At 38.3% G+C, this 23,626-nt stretch overlaps 1 protein-coding gene across 1 annotated transcript in view; it reads right to left on the reverse strand.

Moving 5' to 3' along the window:
* LOC110155049 (calcium-binding protein 7) overlaps nt 1–22,049 on the reverse strand; it is a 35,950-nt gene extending 13,901 nt beyond the window's left edge. The window contains exon 1 of the mRNA XM_020919104.1: nt 21,941–22,049. Coding sequence (XP_020774763.1) covers nt 21,941–22,049 — 109 coding nt within the window. The remainder of the gene's footprint in view (nt 1–21,940) is intronic.
* Nucleotides 22,050–23,626: the final 1,577 nt, after the last annotated feature.

Below are 23,626 nucleotides of genomic sequence, written 5' to 3' on the forward strand. Positions count from 1 at the left end.
TTTTAATACAGAATTCACTGGTGGGAGTTCTTGATATCTGATTAAAAAAAAAATAATTACTGGTATTTGCTGATCAATAGAGTCTTCTCTCCCTCTCACTTTCTCTCTGTCTCTCTGTCTCTCTCTCTCAGTGTTTTTGTCTTAGTGTGTGTCTGTCTCTCCCCGTTTCAGTCTCTCACTCACTCTCTCTTTCCTCTTTCTTCTCTTTCTCTGTCTCTGCCTCTCTCTCTCTCTCTCTCTCTCTCTCTCTCTCTCTCTCTCTCCCGCTGTCTTTCATTGTATTTGTTCATTGCTTGAAAGCTCATCTTAGCACATTGTATCTATTACTTTGAGTCCATGTAGCTGAAGTGGAAAATTGAACATTCAATATCAGCAATGATGTTTTCAAGCCTTTGTTTAATGGACAAATCCGTAACAACTAGAATGCTGACACTGTTTTCATTTAGGGACTGAAACTGTTATGGTAATATTCAAAGCTGGCAATGCAAAATACAAAGTCTAAATTGAAGTTGAAGGTGGCTGGTGTTTGTGCACAGGATGAGCCTGGCCCCAGGATGACTCTGGTGTAATTGAGAAGCTGCTCCTGCCAGAATCCCAAACTTCTGTAGAAAGAGAAGCAATGGCAGAAAATGACTCCAATCAAAGTGAGATGGCTTCATCAGCACTTCCAGTACTCCGACTCGAGTTATATGAGATTATATGAAGTTCAAAGAATTACACAGACGCAGTTTTTCGAAAGTGTCATAACCAAATTATTTGCAAGCTCATCATACAGACAGTTAAATCAAGGTTAGAGTCGATTTTCAGAGGATTCAAAACAACAAATATAGCTTCAAGATTCAAGGCTCTATAAGGTATAGTCATCAACAAAATCTAGTGAGATGCTATGACTTTGTTCCACAGTGTAGCATTTATCTCTCTCAGTTGAGGCAAAGAGGTGCCAAGTTCAAACCTCATCTGTGGAGAGGTCAGCTTGCTCATGGGATAAAAGCATGTTTTTCCAGATATTTTAAAGCAATAAAATACATGTAATTGAATAAATGCAAGATCAGTCATATAAATGTCATATAGTGCAATAACATCTCTGAGGTGCACCTTTTAATGATAAATGATCACAAGTGCATTTCCACCTTCAAGGTACTCAAAGCGTTTTTCAACAAGGAACCACGCCAACCTTCGTCCACCAACCTTTGTCCACTGATTCACCAACCTTCGGATCAGTGGACTAAAGTTCTACCAGCTCAGCTACTGCTGCCCTTTAAACAATGATAGTAATATAATAGTGTTGATTAAAAAGTGTAAAAGCCTGCTGGATTTGCTTATTCCCTGTTGTAAATCTGCTGTTTATTGGAAAAACGTGAGCACTGATGTGTACACTTGTATACATGATGCTATGAGTACCGAATTTTCTGGTTGACGTGGTGGGATGGTATTTCTTTGAAGTGGGGAGGTGGCCTTCAAAGACAACATCATGCAGCCCCCCACAGAGTCATGTGATGGAGGATGAAACACCCAACTGAAGATCACCAGATCTGGAGGTGTGCCCCCATGAGACTGTGGAGGAGGGGAGAGCTATACAAGTCTGTATCAACAACAAAGACTCACAGCAAGAGATAAAGAGCTTTGAAATAGATAGGCCTGTTACAGCATTAGCCACTGTAACTAACGTTCTAGTGGGATACATTTTGAGTGACTTTGGACTCACTTAATTTTGGTATTTCATGTTGGATAACTTCAGATTATGATTGAATAAATGAAAGTAAGGAGAACAAAAACTTTATTTACTTGTAAACTGAAAAAACTAAAATCACAGAGAAGCCTTTTCTGAATGATGTTTGGTTCAGACCTTGGCGTCAGGGCTGTCAAGTGTTGAGCACATCAAGGCAAGTCCAACATTTACATGGCACATTAAATCATTTCTTTTGTGGATCAATAAAGTCTGAGTCTAAGTTTGATGCTCCAAGCGTCTACCTACCTAGCCTGATTCATCAGCCGGTTTCACTTTGCAGAAACCGTCTGACCTCGCAGCATTAGAATTCGATAGCTGTACGGTAGGCGGCTACTTTTTTTTTCATTTAACCAAGTTGCTGCTATTTGGTCATGATGTATGTAATGCGCTGCTAACAGGGCTAACTGGTATATTAAGCTTTTCCCAAATCCCGTAGGAAGAAGAGCAATAACGTCTTTCCCCGTGATAACATTCTCTTTGTTCTGGCTTTAAATCCTAGATCTCGGGAATTGTTGCCAACACAGAATGTATGACTCTTTGCTGATTGGCTAGTGCCCGAACTTGCACTTCCGGGGTTTTTGCGAACCATCTAGTCCAGGGGTGTCAAACTCATTTTGGTCCGGGGGCCGTATCCAACCTATTTTGATCCCAAAAGGGCCGGATCAGAAAACTCTGGCATAATACCCCAAAAATATCAATAAGTTCAAATATTTTGTGCAGAGAGAAACGCAAATCTATTACAGAAATCTTTTTTAATTGATGAACTCTTTCTTTTACAAAATATTATAATATTATGAACAACCTGAAACTTTAAGAAAAATGCAATTTCAACACAATTTTTAACATTGAACTTGTGTGCAAATAGGAATAAGTCAATTTTTCTTGGAAAATCCTGCACTCGGCTCCACTTTTCTCATGTTTGACATTTTGTTGATGAGGGTGTCACGGTCAACAGTCAAAACGATCGTCCTTTAAGAGCGTTTGGAAAGAAGCAAGTCTTCATTTGTGCTGCTCTGGTGGGAGGGGCCACACACAGAGACACGTTGCTATGATAAAGCGGTGCAGAAAATTAACAATATTTTAATAGAAAATATAATTAAAATATTTTAGTAGAAAATCAGCCGAGGGCCAGATTAAAGGTCTTGGAGGGCCGGATCTGGCCCCCGGGCCGTATGTTTGACACCTGTGATCTAGTCTATTCAGATTCCTGACCTAGTCGCTAGAGAGAAATGAAATTGAGTGGAGGCACTAGGTGGCACCAGCCTGGCTACTACCTACCTGCCTTGGTCTGAACACAGGATTAACATTATCTATGATTTGAACTTATAAGAAGGAGGCTTTCTCAATATTAAAGATTACTCAAATATGTGTGAATGACAACTCCAGGTATTTTTATGAGGTAAATATAGAAACCTGTATATTACTTTTGTGACAGTGATTTACTGTTCTTGGGGATTGTGATAGCTGGTGGAGAATTTCTACTTGTACTTGCAGTGAAAAACTCTTCTTAGACAGTTGATATGTTTGGAAAGAAATTGTCAATGAGTTGTCAACCAAATCAACAGTGAAATCACAAAGGTAGAACGGTGGCAGAAAAGAATGACAAAATGTGTTTTGGAGAATGATATTGTTTTGCTGCCTCTCGTTTCACACTCATTTCTCTTTTTTTCGTTTGTGGCCTGGTCAGACAAGTATTCAGAACAACGACAAGTGAAGAAAACTGCCTCTTTACTTTATTGCACTCATCATCTTTTCTGAAGGGGGGTAGTCTCATACACAAAAACATACAGTAGCTCTAGTCCCAAAGCATATTGCAATTAGGATACAATCATCATATTTTCCTGTATATGTCTTGTCTCATTTAGAGAATACTGAGACTGTCCCTCTCCTGAGCTTAATATGGACATGGACTTCTAAACAGACTTGGGCTCTGTTTGATCCTCTTCTTCAGACCTGCCTGTGCCCTCCGCTGCAGCTTCAGATCAGTAATTGCCACACACCCACTCTTTATGTAAGACCTCACCTTATCAGTGTGAGAAAAACACAACTCCATGTGTGTGTGAACCGTGGTTGACTATTTTTAAAACACCCATAGCAACCTTAATCCATCTTTAGCTGGATGTGGGTTGACTTGGGCACCCGGAAGATTTAAATATTACCATAAGAGTCTCCTAACAAGGCCCCGGAGTATTGAAGCGGGTGGGATATGAACCAGGATAAGTCTGTCTCTGCTTTAAGAGGAAAAATTGCAGTTTAAGGATAAAGACTTTACCGTGCTTTATAAAAATGGAATCACTTGAACCTTTGATGACTAACTGGAAAAGAGATGGTGAGGGCAAGGAATGGTTTTATTTCATCTGCTGGCGTTGAGGAACATTTGTAGTTGTTTTCCCAGTCCACTTGTGATGATGTAATAAACCTGAGACACTACATTTAAGGCTTGATTGAACTAAAATAAGACAAGAGAACCTTTATTTGTTAAACTTTGAAGAAAAGCAAAGTAGCAAAGTGCAAGAACTAATTTCTGGCTTAATTTTGTTGACATACAGTGTAGGATAAATACAAAGGAGATTTTAGATATCATATTATATGTATTTAGTATTTGAGAAAACTAGATTTTACAGAAAATGGCTTAACAATTCAATTTTTCTTTCTTTTCCTTTTTCTTTTTTTTTTTTTTTTTAAACTCCATGCTTAAAATACGATATTAAATCCGTCTGTAAAATTTGTCAAACTCTTGTAAGTTAAAAATTGGAAAGTTTGGCGTATATAGGTGCCACTTTATGGGGTGATCATTATGTCCCGATCATAGACTAACATATTAGGAATAGGTAATAATATTCGGTCTTATGTCACAAGATGTTTGGAAACATACGATGATAACTTCCGATGGGCCCTGTGCGTGGTAATAAGTCTGACCAAATCTAGGAAAAATTAGAAAATGTCCCAGTTTTCTTCATCTACATGTCATTGTAGCATCCTGTTATGTTCGGCTAATCAACAATTACAACCATACCTCAGTTTTTATAATTTCCCCACTGATGCACAACACATGTGATTAGAAGAGATGAGGGCGCCAAATTCAAGATTATTCCAAACAGCAGTCTTCATTTTACTGCTGATCACCTTTACTTCAGTGAGTTTTATCACAGTCGGTCGGTGAGCCCAGTGTCGATTACTACAACGGAAGTTGTCATTGCATGTTTTTAAATGTCTTCCTGGTGCATGAATAGAGCCTATAGGAATTGATTTACGAGCACAAATTAAAATAAAAACACCAGGATCATGTAGAGCAGGTTAAAATGAACATTCTAAGACCAAAATGAAGAGCCTGACAGCAGCAGAGCACCCATGTTAACTTCCTATTTGTAATACAGCTGCTACCAGGTTAGCAATGTCCATTTATATGTACAATGTATGGTTCTTATGAGAGAAAAGTGCATTTTGAGAAAACGCTCAAGTTACAATGTCTAAAAAAGTTCTCTCTATATATATATAGGTTGATAGAATAAAATAGATACAGATTGGACAATGTTGTTTCTCCAGGTGAACACATATATTATTAGAGAGCATACGAAAAGAAGAAGAAGAAAAAAGAGTTTTCCCTGTAGTGTTTCATCTTAAAGCTTTGGAAATTGCCTTCCTCCTCTGGGCCTATCTTTCAAAATAAATTCTATGTTTTTAGCTAGTAGTGAATATAAAATAAACCCCCCCAAATTGATGCAATTTATTGAACTACACACTTTGAGACTTGCATTTTCAGCACAGCAGTAGATACAAATACACCCAAATAAAGGAAAAAGTGCAGGTTTTGAGATCTCTCCCAAGCGCATCATGGGAAAGATTTTCAGAATTAGCAAAAATCCTGTTAACAATGCTTGATTTAAAACAATTACAAATGAGTGCGCTTGGCCGAGACACAAAGAGCATTCCAGGACAAATTAACCCTACAAGGTCGAGGTACTTCAGGCTCTATAAAAATCTCCAACGCCATACACTTGACATCATGTGATTGAAAGGTCCAGAAAGTATCAATTATAGTTTCTGACATTTTCTCCTCTCACGTTCACTCTTTTCAGAGCTGTAGTTTGAAATGAAGGGGAAATAGCAACAGTATGAAAATCAAATTCAGTCATTCGAACATTTTTTGGAACACTGTGTCATGCCAACCTTATGAAGACTGTCAGGTCATAGTATTAAGACAAGATAAAATAGCTGGCATTGTCTTGCTTCTCGCAGTAATATGAGACCAAAACAGAACACATTCATGAGTTATAATGAATGAATTCAAAAGTAATTATCTGCTTGTGAAGTAACATTAATTTCTGACTACAGCCTGCCACACTGTGAAATATGATAGCCAAAGGAACAACAGGAGGAAGCCAGGCCAAATAAGAGACAGGGTTGTGGAGCCATTCACATGAAGAACACATGTTTCTTCTGTGTTTTTCAGTACAATAAAATATACATAATGCTTTTATTTCAATGTAATTTTTATTTCTTGGCTTTAAACAAGTCCAAACTTTTTGACCAATAAAATACATAAATATTCTTAAACACAAATCAAATCAAGGTAAATAATTTTTGCACTGTCGAGATTCATTGATCAGAGCACTCTAACACTGTTGTTTTAAAAGCTGAAGTTTTCCAACCAGCAGACAGCAGCGACCAAGCAAAGCCATGTCAATAATGCCCAGCACCTCAATCTAAGGTCAGAGCTTCCACCATGCAGCCGCTCTATGCAGCACCCTCATCTGTTCCGCCATATTACCACTACAGCACAAACACACTGCAGGCTCCTATCACTGAGGCATGGGCCTGGTGCTATTGTTCATCAAAGCGGGGAAATATTACCATGGGGCTAAAGCACTTCACCTTCCAGAACCCATCACAGTTCATTTCACAGGTAATAAAGTCGGATAGATACACTCCTCCACACCAAGCAGTCCATCAAAATGGAAATAAATGACTTAACGTGGGCCTACCAGACAGCCTAATCACAGAACTGGATCACATGGTATCTAGTCCTAATCTGCTCCATGTGTTGTTCATCACAAGGCAATTTGAAAAGATGAGATGGCATAGTCAGAAGAAAAGGAGAGGCCTGCATTGCCATATTTTATATTACTATAATGCTTTAGACTTCGCATTACTTTTGGTCACAGACTTTAACAAAGCCATGTAGCACCATAGAAGTCAAGATATAAGTTTTGGGTTTGGATCATTTGCCAATCAGATCTACAAAAATTCTTAGCTTAATAGCTGTCTTTTGCATGTAAATACTAATATGTTTTGATTGCACATGGTTGAGATCCAGCTACAGAGACTTGTGTAGCGTTGTGTTACATCTGGTCTGGTATGGTTCTTATTGTATTATGCAAAATGGATTTCTTTCGAGCTTTTTACCATGTTATAATGTTATTCCCTCATCAAAAACACGCCTGAAGGGATTTTAGATGTCATCCATGCATGTTTCTGTAATTTATCAATCATTCTCTGGCCCTTTTTGAACCTTCCTTACGGTTAGCTGTACGATTCTGTCAAATGTTCATCCCACAAGCCTACGTCATCCACGCTCCCACACAACAATTCTCCAGAAATACAGAGGAGTGGGGTACAAAATTGTACAACTTGATAAAACTGATGAAACAGGGCAGTAGTTTTATTAACGGGATGCACACTAATTTGTTGTGATAGCACTCTGAAGGGGGAGTGACTTAATGCAGGGAGCAAAGGGAAGGAAGCAAGGGAGTGTTCTTGTTGTACAATGAAATAAGCAGCAAGAAGCAATCAACCCAAACTTTTGATAAAGTGTATATAGAAGGTGTTCGGGAATAAAAAAGTATGAAATGAATTTTAACAACAAAGTCAGATAGTCCATCAGAATTCTTAGGGTCTATTCTCTAGCCATCCATCCATTTTCTTCCACTTACAAGTCTAAGCAGGGACTCCCAGACCTCTCTCACCCCAGACACTTCCTCTGGCTCTACTTTCGTTCTAAAATGCAAAACTCTCACCAAATTTTCCTTCTTTTTGTGAGACTGCTCGAGGGAAAGCCCAGTTAAGACATTAGAGTGATGGTTTGGAAAAAAAAAAGAATAAGAAGACAAAACTAAACGGTCACATTTTTCTATAGCGCTTTTCCACCTTCAAGGCACTTTACAACAAGGAACCACTCACCCATTCACACACACATTCATACACCAGTGTACGCAGACACTGTGGGCAAGGTGGGTTAAGTGTCTTGCCCAAGGACACAATGGTAGCATTCTTCTATGGGAGCTGGAATCACACCAGCCAACCTGTGGGTCAGTGGATCTGACCGCTCAACCTGTGATGTTTATGTCGAGAGCTGGATTTGAACCGCCAACCTTCAGATCAGTGGGCAAATGCTCTACCAACTGAGCTACTGCCGCCAAACTAAATTATTAAACTAAAATAATAAGAACACTTTTTTTTTTTAATTTTTTTATCTTGGTCCTTGGTGCAGACTTAGATGAGTAAACCTCCCATGATTCTTGCAATACTCTTTTGCAGATCATATTTGAAAGACAACAAAAAGTTCACAAACATTTTCTTTCATGCCCAAATTGCAATTCCAAAACTTGCTAATAACACATAAAATTGACCATGTACTGACCGTTCTGTGATAATGTGTCACTCAGTTTGAGGTTGACTTCACCTGGACGGCTCCACTCAAATTTTAATCATGGGTGCACACCCCGATCCTGAACTGATTGATGTATACAGTACAAAAATGGGTACAATAGTGCCCCCTAGACAATTTGTATGGAACGAAAATATTTAGTTTGTCATAGATATACAACCTTTGGTACCCACATTTGTGACATGGTCTCGATAAAAAAAACTCCACAATGCTCACACCTCATTTGCATTATGTTGCTGTGGTGACAAGACAAAATTCTGTCCTTGCCAATGGGACGTCCTTACACAAACTTTGGCGTAGCCAAACCAAATTTTGGAAGCCAGATGCATCATGTCAATAGGAACATTAATGTATATTGTGACCACGCCCATTTACAAACTGGAAGTCCGCCATCTTACATTATTACAACTAGGGTTAGGTTTAAGTTTAGGGTTATTAGAGTTAGTGCAGAGCAGGACATTTTGCAGGCTATGGCGTTTGCGAGGCGCAGTGTTTGAGGGGCCGTGGCATTTGCAGGGTACGGCGTAGGCGCACATGAGGGCCGATCATTGTCCCTTGTGGCTATATTTACTATTTGTTATTATAATATATTGTGATGTGTGAGCCCCTATGTCCAAATAATGTCCCTTGTGGATCAGTAAAGTTTGTTTAAGTCTAACTCTAAATTCATTTGTAAAGCAGAGCCTGTGATGTGCAGCAGGTGAGAGCAGTGCACTGTGTCATCAGGAACCCTCCAGGCTCAGTGTGACAGGAAGTGCTCCGGTTTGATTTATCATCCCACACCTGATTAGATATGAGGAGGGATAGCCCCGCTGTCTCTCGTTTATAATCTCACAACCACATCTTATGCAAATACATAAGGTTAAGTATTCGACTGTATCTTTTTGCTTAATCTGAAAGTGCACACATGTAAAAGAATATAAGTAAATACAGTGTTGTAATTATGCATGAAGAACGTGTCAAAAACATGCCTTGTGTTACTTGATAATTATCACAGACAATGTTGCGGATGCTGCTTGTCTCTTTTGTTGAAAATGTACAAAAGACAGTGTGCAGCATTTGTCATGAGCTGTCGTTCAGTCAAAATATTTGAAGTTGGACTGCTGTCGCCATGGCTGAAGTACTCTTTCAGATTTTTCAATAAGGATAAATGTTTAACTTTTAAAACTGCATGGATTTTTACTGTTGTAATGTACCATGTAATGTAACTGGCAGTTTTACATTAACATTTAAAATGTCAAGTGTTTCTTTTGTGTGTTTATTTATGATGACGGTTAGCTCTTCTAGCAGCCAATTTAAGAACAAGGTAAAAGAAATCTGATTGTTAATAGTTGAGAAACAAGCACCAAACAAAGGAGGAAAAGCATAGGTTTTTATAATTGAATCTGTTTCTGAGAGAACCTGCGTAATATCTGCAGGGAAAAAAAACAACAACTAACTTTTCTTTTTTTTTTTTTTTTTTTCATGCAATGCAACAGTGTGACTAAACATAGCCTGGTAAATGCCTAATGTAATTTTTTCAACTGCACACACATTTTTGTTTGTTTTGTTTTTGTAAATATGTTTTGCCACTCATTCAAGTAGCTTCTTCAGTTCAAACAGGGTTACATCTGTCTGAAGGGAGGAGCCAACCACACTGAAACTCTTATTAGTTAAATCCACTGAACTACCGTGTGGGTGTGAACTGTCCCCTGAATTATGTGATCTTTCTCTCTTCATGATGATACCTTACTGGTATATACTGACAGCATGTAAACAGTATGTAAGCATTTTGTCTTCTAAGTACCTCTGGGCCAATATTACGCTATTTTCAAATGTATGCTGTAATGTCATTTCCTCATCACAAACATACCCGCTGTTGTGTTTTGTTTCATTTGCACATGTTTAGCACACAATCCCTACATATTTAGGTTGAATTCTTCCCTCAAATAAAAAAACACTCTGTTCCACCTTGTGATGTCATGTGGTATTACAGGAAGTGCATCACTGTGTTTTAAAATCTATAATCATTTGGATCATTTCAGCCCTGGAATTGCCCATTTTTACTGAAAAAATGGTAAACTTTGGAGATGTGGACAGACTAAAAATAAAAGATTACTCAAACATGTGTGAATGAAACAAAACACAACTCCAGGTATGTATTTGATGAGGTAACAACATTATAACATGGCTTCAAGCTCACAAGAGTAAATTTTGCCTAATACCGAACCTTTAAAAGCAAGGCAAACTAGACAACAGTTGGACAAGTTTGACAGGATATATTGTGTGTGATGACTGGGTAAACATGCAGCTCACGTCTGTTTGCAGTGGACCTATGAGTGATTATACTGTAGAAGAAAACAGAAACAGACTCGATAGTAGATATGTCAGATGCAATAGACACCTCACAACATGCTAGTGGAGCATATGTCTGATAATCATGAGTCTTCTAAGCTGCAGATGTTTCCCAGTGTTCTAAGGTGACCTCTTTGGAACACCTCCTCCACTTCCCACTCAATCTGCTCCACTGATATGAGCATATTTCTTTCACTGCAGATGCTGGTGTCTTTAAATATCTTCATTTGTATTCATGTAAGTGTTTAAAGCAATAGAAGTCAAGCGAGTACCTCAGGGCGCTGCAGTGAGTCAATGTTTTTGCACTGCAGCTACAGTAGGAGTCAGGAGCACAGATCAAGATGGCCTCTGCGGCACTTTACGCCATTAGCAACACACAAGCAGCTGTCACTCATGTACACATTTACAAAAACTACAAAACAATGTCAACACAAATGACAGAATTACAAAGGAAAATAAGCAGATAAATGGCAGGACTTTTAATATTTGATTTTTTTTTTTTTTTTTTTCTTAGACTAAATGAAATTATTTTAAACTTCTCTTATCTTATTTTTTCTTGTCTCTTAAATATTGCATGTCAATTCAAAGTGTGCATTATAGAGCCTGAAAACTGCACTATAGAACTTTTTTTTTAGTGATGGAAATGAAGCAGATGGCACCACAATGTTGGTCTGTACAGAGGCAACCTCTAGGAAAGCATGTTTTCATTGTAAGGTATTTGTGAGAAATAAAAACACCTGAAATTAATACATGAAAAATGTTATGAGCATTCTAAGAATATCACTGACATTTAAGATAACTACAGATAGATGAATGTCTCTGATTGGAGAGTGTGCCAAGACATAGCTACATGGAATTACAGTATGTAGTCACTGGAATGGGCACAAGTAAATGTTGGTGCACTGTTTTTCAGTCCTGATGTAGACTACTGGTCCTGGTCTAGTCCAGATTTAGTTCCAGTTCCAGTTTGTCCTGATTTTAATGTTGTTTGTGCAGAAATGAATGGAAAGTATTCTTTTGAACCCTTTTTCAAATCAACATCAACTTGAAATAATTTCTCTACATGCATGTTCCCACGTGCTTCCCATTTGGTTTTGAATCAAAAGAGAACTCAATGTATAGCTCATGACAAAATGTCTTGTCAGTTCTTGAACACTTGTATTTCATGATGCCAGGTTTCTCCACCCAAATAAAATGATGTGATTAAAATTCTCTTGGTTATTAAATTGGCAAGCATGATTAGAGCTTCTGGCTCCCTGAAGTGAACTCGAGTGAGGTTTTATTCAGTGCTTGTGTTGTAGTAAACGCTTTGGTAACTTGTCCTCTTTGGTTTTGATCACTTCTTGTTTGTAATGATTCAGGCTGGTGTATCTCCTAAAGGGACTTCCAAACCATTCTCAGGTTTGATGTGAGGGATTTCCAGACTAGTGTGCGTTTGATGTGAGGGGGAGCCCTCTTCACAGTGGAGGAATGTGCTTTGTAGAGTGGTGATTTTGATCAGCACAGACAGGTTCTGGCTGCAGTCTCATATGTCTCTGCAGAGGGCTCCCCACTGGGACTCTGTCAGAGTTTTGAATCGGCAATATGTTTTTCCCACTTCTGCCTGATGGTGATTATGGAGAACACATGTCACCAATGTACTATGGCAGTAAAACACTGTCATTAAGATATGATATACTAGTATAATACCCCAGGGTTAACACAATGTAAACACTTTATTAACTAGTAGTGGTGCTGGTACCATAAAATACTTAAGTATTCACACTGTCATCTACTTCTGATTTCAATTTCTATAAATGTTATGTCAAACTAAACAAATGTATACAATATAAAGATATGAGATATAGTCAAATGTAAGAGTCATATAGATATTTTTTGAAATATAGGGTATTAAGAGTGCATTACATCAGTTTATATGAATAAACATGAAAGTGATCAAATAATGACGAAGTTTTAGGATCACAACACGATTAAAACATAAAGAGGGTTACTAAGTGCTGAAAATGGGATCACATATTTAAATTGTCATAATGTAACTGTAACTGAATTGTCTTGGGTGAGATGTGGCATATCTGTGAAAACTATTAGAAACATTTTCATCTGTAATCCTAGATTAATTTGTCAGAGGATTAATTAATTATGTTTTTTGGTGTTTTTTGTTGAACTGAATGTGCATAGCATGTACTACTTTATTTCAACTAAATTATAACTGGCTTTAACGAAGCATGAAGAAAGAACATCTGTATCTGTATCAGGTTAAAATAATTATGAAAGAATTACTAAATTTGAACTAAATGTGCATTATGAAATATGTCTTAGCTCATGCTTTATTAAAGATATAAAAGTGTAGTTGTTATGTTGTTATGAAATTATATTTCGAATTTCTATTTTCCCCAACAGCGAAACACTGTGTGCTGCACACTTTGCAACTACATTTGGTTGTTGTGTCAGAACTTATTGATGAGTTATGAATAAATTCTATTTTCACTGGTATAAGAAGAGAAATAAGGTTTTTGGGCCAACTCTCTCGAGAAACACAACTCATTTTAATTTTTAATTTGGGATAAATAGACTGCAGTTTGTATGAGGTAGAGCAGCAAAACTTGGAAAAGTCTATGAGGAACAGAAATGGTTGTGCCATAATCTAGTCAGTGTAAAATATAGTATTTGAATTAGGACCTGGTGCATAGTGTTTGTTTCAAATACAACAGGAGCATAATAGCTACACGTATAATGGTTTCCACATTTGCATAAAAATGGCCCACAAGGAAATGTACATAATGTACTTTTTCAAATAACAAAACAGCATCAACTACAATCTCATTTTGTTTTTATGCCCTAAACACAGCAACATAGACATTTCACAGAACAAAATGCACTCATTAAACTTATGTTTCATTGTAAGTGTGTGTGGTACTTTACTGCTTTCATTTGAAAAAGCAGAGCCCATTTGTGAGGAGTGTGATTAGTAAAATTCAGATTATTTCTAACTCATCATATTCCAGTCCATGTGTTCTTTTTGTATCAGTCCCAAACCTGGACAATCAGATAATCAGACTCTAACAGTTAATCCAATCTGTAAAATACAAAAATATACACACTCCTCCATCACACAGTGCACAAAAAGTCCACATGTGCTTGAGTAAGTTATGAAAATATAATCTGTGCCAATAAAACATATTCTGTGCTGTGAGTGTGCATTGCCCCTGTGGGACTTGTAAGAATGCCATTACCTCAGCCATGGGACTGCTCCAATGCAACTGCCTCTTTAATAAAACATGCTGCTGTATTGACACTTATAACAGTGTGTACAGAATTAAAGGTGCACTACTGTATGTCACTTTTTTGGTGGTATTACTGGTTTCCCTTAGAATGTTAAAATGCATTAAACTTGCAAAATCTTGTGTTTAATCAGTTACAAGTGTTACTTAAACATGCATTCAGGGTGGCCTTTCCACAGACCAGACCTGTCACTAGTGATGTCAATTGCTTGCCGCCATGGAGATGGATAATTAATGGATAAATAAAACCAGACAGTGGAACTTTCTAGGCAAAACAGTCAGTGGCTGGGATTAAAAACCTTAGCATATTGTGAGTATAACAGCACCACACTGTTTTTTTTGAAAATATTATGTAAATTATATTTTCAAGGTGGGCTGCAGTGGGCTAAGAATTTGTTCACAGATACAAGGCTCCCTAAGGGTTAAACATGGTCTGACAAATAAACACTGGATCCAATTGACACTATTTTGGCAAAAATTACCAAGAAAGTTGAATCATTCTTATTCATTATTCTTTTAATTTTTGTTTTAAATAAATAAAACCACGAAATCAGTTGAATAATGTAGGGTCATCTTATTGTTGTAGACTTCAACCCCTGTCTCTGTCTCCAACAGTGGACCCACCAAATCTGACAGTGTATGGAAGGCTACAATGGTATCATCGTTTCAGAAGGAGAGCAAGGGGCACATAACTCCATGGCAGATTCACTATTGTAGGAAGGAATATAACTCATGATCCACAACTGGTTTATGTTATTGTTTGTTTGGTACAAGCTCCTTGAACCTGTCATATTAATCTAACAATTTATGGCATATTTTGCGTTGAAAAATGGCACCACTTTCTAAAGCTATTGAGGAAAAATATATTAACCATATCAATGGTCAAAATATCTGCAATCCAACAGTTAAAAAGAAAATTCTGCCATAGATTTCTGACCTGTTTTCTGAGTCCTGCTCCATTTTAAACTACAGACTACTGTGATGTCATGGCAACACAACCTACAAGCACTCATACAACAAAACAACACTCACTTCTACCTCATATCTTACATGACAAATCTGTGATCTCTCTGTGTTTTGTATACAGATTTATATCAGTCTGGTACTCATCTCTGTCGTACCTCAAGCCAAAATAAAACATCCACTCAGATTTGTTTGTTTCATTGACGCATGTGAAACAAAGGAGTTTATTGGTCACATACCATCTACAAATAAAATTTCTCTCAAATTTCTCTCACCTCTGAGTTTAGTGTTTCACTCACTGATTCTGCAGAAATCAGCAATGTTTTTTCAGCTCCCTGTGATATGTTTTTTTTCTCCTTTATTTTTTCCAATATGGACAGATCTGTCAATCACGGCTATCTGAAAATAGAAAAATTCAACAGTGACCAGATTCGCATCTTTGTGAAGTATTGAAGAAGTGTATATTCTAGATCCTAGACAACTTCATATCTGAACACTCCAACCAAATCATTCTCTGTAAACAGAAATTATGCACCAGAGGGTTTAACTCCCACTGACCAAAATGACCAAGCTCCCCACGCAAATCAGGCTGAAAAAAGAACCATTAAAAACATGCGCACGTCCTAATGCACTTGTGTGTTTTGAAAGTGGAGGAGGTCAGAACTACATAAAGCTGCTGTAATACGACCAAGTGCTTCTCTGACCCTCATGTGTGGGAGGGGTAATGGAGAATATGAAGTAACATGTATTGTTCACAATATACTAAAACCTATGCAGCTATGCCATCCTTCAACACAGAAGCGTGCTTTTGGCCCATCAGAAAACACCATTCTGTTCTTAAGTTCACCAGACATCACAGCACCCCACAATCCCTATTGTTAAAAAACTGAGAAGGAGGGCAGGTCAGAATGATATGGTGGATTAGATTGCAGACTTGTTGACGTGGTTTACAGTCAAAGAGGGGGTATTATGCAAAATGGATGTATTTATTTTTTCTACCATGTTATAACGTTCGCTCATCAAAAACATGCCTAAAGAGGTTTTATATGCAATCCATGCATGTCTCAATAATTTTGCAATCTCTCCCAGGCCCTATTTGAAGCCAGTGCTCAACCTACAAGCCCATGTCATTCATGCTCCCACATGACAAGATACAAAAAACATGATCCAAAACTTTACACAGCAATATGTCAAGCCTGATGCAATATTCAGTAGTTTCATTATCAGGGTGCGTCCCAATAGTAATGTGATAGCACTCTGAAGGGGGAGTGACTTAGTTTGGAGAATAAAGGGCATTCAGAGCGCATTTGTTGTTTTACATATATATATATAAATTAAATGTGTTTCTCACCTTCCACGGTGGTAGGTCTCTCTCACCCTCATTCAGCTCGGGTCCTCTACCAGAGGCCTGGGAGCCACTCTTCCAGTTTGGGGGTTACAGCCCCGAGTGCTCCGATCACCACAGGCACCACTGATGCCTGATATATATATATATATATATATATATATATATATATTATATATATATATATATATATATATATATATATATATATATATATATATATATATATATATATATATATATATATATATATATATATATATATATTCATCACATATATATTCATCAGCCTGATTCATCAGACGGTTTCACTTCATGGAAACTGTCTGAGCATTAAGATTCATTTGCTTGACGGTAGGTGGGTACTTTTTTTTATTTAACCAGTCACTGCCATGTGGTTGTGACATATGTATTGCACCAAATCCTGTAGGAAGACGGGAAATAACGTCTTTCCCCTCTATAAAATTCACAAAACATTCCCTTTGTTCCAGCTTTAAATCCTCGATCTCGGAAATCGTTGCCAACACAGAATGTATGGCTTCATCTACATCCATCTCGATCACTTTGTTTACTGTTGTACTGTACCACAAAAGCGACCCAGACAGGTGCTTGAGTTTGACGTCATGGCTTCACAGTTCTTCACTTATTGGCTGGTGCGTGGTCTACAACTTCCAGGGTTCTTGCAAACCATCTAGTGTATTCTCATTCCTGACCTTGTCACTGAAGAGAAATTACATTGAGCAGAGGCACTAGGTGGTGTCAGCCTGGCTAGCAGTTTATAGCCTAAAGAAGTAAAATACCCTCCCTTTAATATCTGTGTAATTACTGACCCTATCCTCATGAAACAAAAAAAGGTACAAAGTGTTACATCTTTTTATCAGTATAAATAAACAAAAGTGGAATCATTTTTTCACAATATCTTCGTAAAGTTATCCAACCCCAATGGTATAATTGTTATCAGTCGACAAGAGATTCATATGGCAAGTTTGTGGATCATATCCCTAAATAATGATTAGGTCCAACGTGGGCTTGTCATGATAAGTACTACATCATACAGAAAAGTACTACATCGTACACATAAGTACTACATCAACTTTGCATTTCTTTCAAAAAACAAATCTGTCATATAGGCCCTTGCCCACCAACTGAGACTATGACTAGACTAGAACGTGAATGCAACCTATTATTGCTCAGACAGACAAAGTATGCTGCTAACAGTGTGCATTCCCTAGACACTTAAGCCAGTAATTGAAAATCAAATCCTGGGCCTTGCGTGTCAGTAGGTCATAAGCCTGCTGTCCCTCTACATGCACTTACACACATATATTCACTAATGTGCAATTTCATGTGGTGACAAAGGCCTGTCTCCCCTGTGGCCAGGCTGATGTATTGAATGCCGGAGATGTGGAGCCAATTTTGGTCTTTCCCTCGCGAGATTAGAGGCGAGACATGCAGACTGACAGCCAGTGCAGTGCGCCTCTCATCACTAAGTCCACTTTAAAATGTCGCTGATGTCAAAATCTGATGGACAAGTGTGGGAAGACTATCAATTATCAATTAGAGTTTGGATGCGCATGTGACAGAACAGGGGCGGGCGGGTGCATAAAATCGGTGCTCGGAAAAGTAACAACAAAAAGTAAAACTGTTGAGTGTCAGATTTGAAAAAAATACCATCAGAGTTTTTGGGGTTTTTTTTAATGACAGCTATCAAATGACACAAAGTATTAAAACAACTGCTACTCGCTGGTCAAAATTGCAATACATTCAATGGTAATTTACTTAAAAGTGCACTGGTTAAGGTTTCCTTAGGCTATCTGTCACCTTCATGTTTCTATGAATATGTCATTGCTCTGCTTTGAATGTCCCACAGTATGACATTAAACAGATCTACCTAACATTTATTCAGTGACAGGTGGTTTTACTGCTCCAAAGTACCAAGAAAAACAGGCATTCTGACTGTGAACGGGGTGGCCTCTCCATAGATCTGACTCATAACTTGGCCTGGTCTCCTTGAAGAGAGAAAGCTTTAATGCAATACTGTGAAACATTCCAGACAAAGCAACAACATCTCCATGAAGAAAAGCATTTGACGTACCCTCCACCAGAAAAGTTACACAACGCACCTTTAACAATACAAGAAAACTGAATATATAAATCTCTGTTAAGATTTTTCTTATAAATACTTTTATCACAAGTATTTTAGATTTTGTAAGTTTTCTGGTGTAACTTTTTTGCTTGTCTCCATGGAGATGTTATTGATTTACTTGTATGGCATTAAACAGATCTATTTTACATTTTTTCAATTACAGGTGTTGCTTAAATCCACTGAAAACATACACTTTCATAGTGAACAGGGTTGCCACTCTCCACAGATCTGGCTTATAACTTGGCTTGGTAGCTTGTCTTGTTGCCTCCAAGGAGATAAATCACAAGTTAATGCCATCCTGTGAAACATTCCAGGCAAGGTAATAACATCTCCATGGAGACAAGGCTCACAAACCATCTATCTAAAAAGAACTCTATTTCTGATTGTTCATTACATACCCCCTACTGTCTGTATTTCGGCAAGAACCAGAAAAGTGCAATCCAAAAGTGACTATGTTCCAGTTGGTAACATCTTGTATAGCTATAATTACTGCTACCATAAAAGCTATGCTAACACTGAGTCATTCAGCTTTATTGAAATGATATTCATGACCACTTTACTCCTATAGAGAAATCATTTGAAATGCAACATTTATCATTTTCTTCCTTCTATACAGTGCGGCCACATACAGATCTCATAGAAAAGTAATGATCATAAAGAAGTCGTGAATCATTGTAAAACAAAACATATCTGGAGATGAAAAAGCTCTGTGACAACCCTGGCTGCAATGCTCTATCTTTGACAAAATATAAACAGATCACAAATATACTACACACAAAATCATGTCATGAATCCTGCCACATGTACCACTGTGTTTTACATACAATCATGATCATAAAAATATATAAAGCTCAAAACAACTTGTGTCTCATGTCACTGTAAGACACGTGGAATAAGTAATGCTTCACAACAGCTCGGAGTGATTCTGTCACTCCAGTTAAATGCTCTACCTTGGCTCTTGTCTTTTTCTCCTTAAAGCCACTATAGACTAGAAGCCCAACAAGTGGAGCTACAAGACTGAGCATGACTTAGATGAAGAAGATATATACAATATATAGCTGAACCATTTGGTAGAGTTTTAAAAATATAGCATGAGTTTAAGCAATTAAGCAAACTACAACGAGTGAGAGGTGTCTCTTTATCATTGTGTCTGTGAGAGGTTGAGTTGAGGAAGGCAACACCCCCAGCAGTATAGTAATAGCCACTACTAAGGTGGAGAATGGTCAATGTCACTATGACTCCTAAAGGTACACTGCCACAAAAAAGGATCTACTACCTGCTTGTCTCCATGGAGATGCAATTACTCTGTACTGTGTTTCACACTAGGGAACCAGACTTACCTAACTTGCATTTTTTTTTTTTTTTTTTTTTTTTTTTTTTCAATTACAAACTAGGTGGAGTCACTTGCTTGTCTTGTGTAATGGGGATGGATATGTTTAATGCCATTTTGTGGAACCTTCCAGATCAATGGAGACAGGCACATGGTAGACTGGCTGACCCTCCACAGGAAAGTTATAAAATAATGTTATTTTGTACACAGTTCTGACTGTTCTACATTAACAGAATCAACATCCATGAACAATTTTCACTGGAAACAGTCAAATATGACTTATATTGATGACAAGTGTTTGATAGTTAATAATATTAGATGAACAACGGATTTTAGTTGAAAAGTGGAAATTGTCTGCAAGAAAATTTTCCTTCAGCAGAGTCTGAAGGAAAAGTCATTAGGTTTAATGATAACAATCGTTGTAAAATGTGTATGTTCGAAGGGGCACTTATCATGTTATCTAAACTACTCTATTTATCTATATAGGCTACCTAAAGTATTAATCTGTAAGCAAGTATATAAATAAACACATTTCTGAAATGTTGAATGACAGGTCTAAAGTTTGTGCTTGCTATATTGAGCTGTGAGTTTCATTGGGTGCTGTCCATGGTGCTGAACAGGCTGAACAGCCTCTGCATGTGACACTTTCTGTGAAATGCAACAAATGCAGCCACAACAAAGTCATTACAGACTTCATGAGAATATGCTCCAGACTTTATTTTTTCTTACTATTATCAGTAAAATATTTAAAAAGCAACCAAAAGAGGGATAGGGGGTTGCGTGGTTGGTTACACAATGCTGTGCTAGTGCAGAGCTGTGCTAGTTCCACCCTAGTGTGCTATGTCTCTGGTGCTGGATTAAAAAAATGAATAAATAAAACAATCTGGGTATTTTTTTTTTTTTTACTTCACTTATAATTTAAATCTACTAATATGCAATTTCAAAGCTGTTACAGTTTTTCATACTCCTGTCAACTGAATTTTTCCATAATTTGTGAAGCACTTTGCAGATAAATGTATGCTTGTGTTCAGCCCCAATTAAATCTCAATTAACAACTTATTTTAATCAACATAACATTTGAATAGAATAAAAATAAAATCACAAAGACAGATCATTCCTAACATTGCCTAATATTCACACAGGCTTTTTATAGACACAACCACACCACATCTCCACCCATCTCCCACTCCAGCATCCTCTGCATATGCCCTGTTTGTCTCACAACATGTACAGAATTAGGTGAATGCGGATGAGAATTACATGAAGCAGAGGAGCTGGGTGATAGACAACAGTAGCAGGCCAAATTCGTAACAACTGACAGCCAAAAAGACACTAGGGAATCAAGTGTATAGTCTTGGGATCTGACTGTATGGTAATGTACACATGTGGAAAGAGCTGCGGGCACCACATATCCCCATGGTACTGAGGGCTCAGACTAGTCATGTGCCAGGCATGTTATTGCAGAGGGAGTTGCAATGCTTTGGGAAATGTACAAATTTGCTATTTGTGTTATAGTATTCGTTGTTAATGAGTTGTGACCACGGCAATGCACAAAATGAAGGCTGTTCAGTCATTTTGCATAGAAATGTGTCTATAATAAACAGTCAAGCATGAATACACTAATAGTATAATTATATGAAGGAGTTTAAGGCAGTTAGCAATGTGGCTTTTTAAACTGGTAGTTGTAAATGGATCGGTGACAGTTTAGATGCATATCTGGCTGTGTTGTAAATCCATATTCACTGTGGTCAATATTTAGACCACTGAAATGCATGGAAACCAGCTAATATTCTATTTATTGATAAACTGAATAAAGGTCTACACAATATATCAACAGTTAATCCTGCGCTACACCATAGTTGGGGTTCAACAATAAAAAACATTGCCAAACTTGTGGATTCAATTAAAGACATATCAACATTTAGCTCTTGGCATAATTAAGTATAGAAGCACACTGCTATCATGGTCTTAATGGTCTTCAAACTCGATCTGAAACTCGTATTTGAGGACTTCATCTGTGATTCTCAGTGTGAGCTGTCCAAGGTTCTGAGCAGCTCTGCATTATCATAACTGCATCGTGATATGTTCTATAAATGTCATGCAGCTTTACTCCGCTTCTATGCAAACAGGTAATTACGCGCTCACCTTCCACCTCGTCCTCGGGGAGATTGACCGGTGCGCTGTACGAGAGGATGTCGGGGATGGTGCACATCCCCCGGTACATCAGCGTGGATGTCACTGGATGCATCGGCATTTTGGCTGCGACCTTTGAGCGCCACCGGCGACCTCGTCATACAGAAGTGTCAGGAGAGAGGACTTCCCTCCACGCTCACGGCACTGGGGCTCCGGGAGAGCGGTTCATAAAGGGAGAGTAGGAAAGGTACGGGGGACGGGGTGGTTCCGCAGCCCCCGAAATGCCCCGTTTGATCAGCTGAGAGTTGAGGAAAATACGGGCAGTAAAAGTCTGGTGTTCTACCTCATCGTGGTTTTATACAAAGAGAGAAGTCATTGCAAACTAACCAGACGCGCGCACGAAGACAGAGGAGCCAAACATCAAAGACACTGCAAATGGCACAGAATATTTCACGGATCCTCAGTTTTATTTCCCCTCGGTGCCTTCTGCTCTCTATGAGGGCATTCCCCGTATCCACTTGTTGGATGTGCGCTTAGATGGCGCACCCGCTCCTCTCCAGTCAACGGCTTCGTGTAATCCTCAAAGACGTGAGTGCGCGCGGGAAGAGCCGTGGCTCCTGTTGAAAGCGTGAAACAGGTCTGTCCTCACAAGTGCTCTGCGCGAGTCTGTCTCCCACCCTCAGCGGAGAGAGGGGCGTTTTGTGAACGGCGCTACACGTATGGAGTCAGGCCACCGTCTCACTGTCACGCTTTCTCGTACATATCATTACAGGCGCGCGGATTAAATTCACTATCCATCCAGTTGAAACGTAAAATTTAGTGAAAAGAATTATAACAAGATTAAGGCAATGAAATTAATAAAAAAAGAAGAAGAAGAAAAAAAAAGCACTTGGCCACTAACTATGGCCATGGTATTTTCTGGTGATAATTTATTTGAGGGTGGTTAGTGTTCTTTTGAATGTTGTTAGTGCATTTATCCTCAATCAGTTTGGAACAGTAACTCTCCATGTGAACTGTTTGATGGTTCGATCCCTCACACCACAAGATGGATGAAGTGTCTTATCAATACCCTTCCAACAACCTTCCAATAATGCAAGGCAAGTTTATTTGTATAGCATTAGTACACAAAGTAATTCAAAGTGATAAGAAATACATTAAAATCACAAATCAAAACAGAAATAATCATCATAAAATTAAAGAGAGAGAGAGAGAGAGAGAGAGAAAGAGAGAGAGAGAGAGAGAGAGAGAGAGAGAGAGAGAGAGAGAGAGAGAGAGAGAGAGCAGAATGAAAACCTTTCAGTCATATGCACAGAACCGTTTTGTCAAAGTAGAGGCCTGTCTACCATCTTCAAGAAGACTGTTCAGGTTTTAGTTGCATAAAACTGAAACACTGACTCCTCGTGGTTAGTCCTGACTTTGGGCACCTGCAGGAGGCTGGTCCCTGAGGTCCTCAAAGAGCGAGATGGTTCAAATGACAGTAACATGTCAGATGTAATTTGGTGCTAGGCCATAGAGAGACATGTACACAAGCAGAGCCACTTTTAAGTCTATTCTGTGAGCCACAGGAGCCAGTGTGGAGACCTGAGCACAGGACTTATGTGTTGATACTTCCTGGCTCAAGTCAGGACCCGAGCTGCAGAGTTCTGGATGTACTGCTGCTGTCTCACAGGTCGTTTGGAGAGGTCAGTGAGCAGACTG

Source organism: Boleophthalmus pectinirostris, unplaced genomic scaffold (genome assembly GCF_026225935.1).
Source record: "Boleophthalmus pectinirostris isolate CB_2022bp ecotype Guang Dong unplaced genomic scaffold, ASM2622593v1 HiC_scaffold_4, whole genome shotgun sequence".
Taxonomy (NCBI): domain Eukaryota; kingdom Metazoa; phylum Chordata; class Actinopteri; order Gobiiformes; family Gobiidae; genus Boleophthalmus; species Boleophthalmus pectinirostris.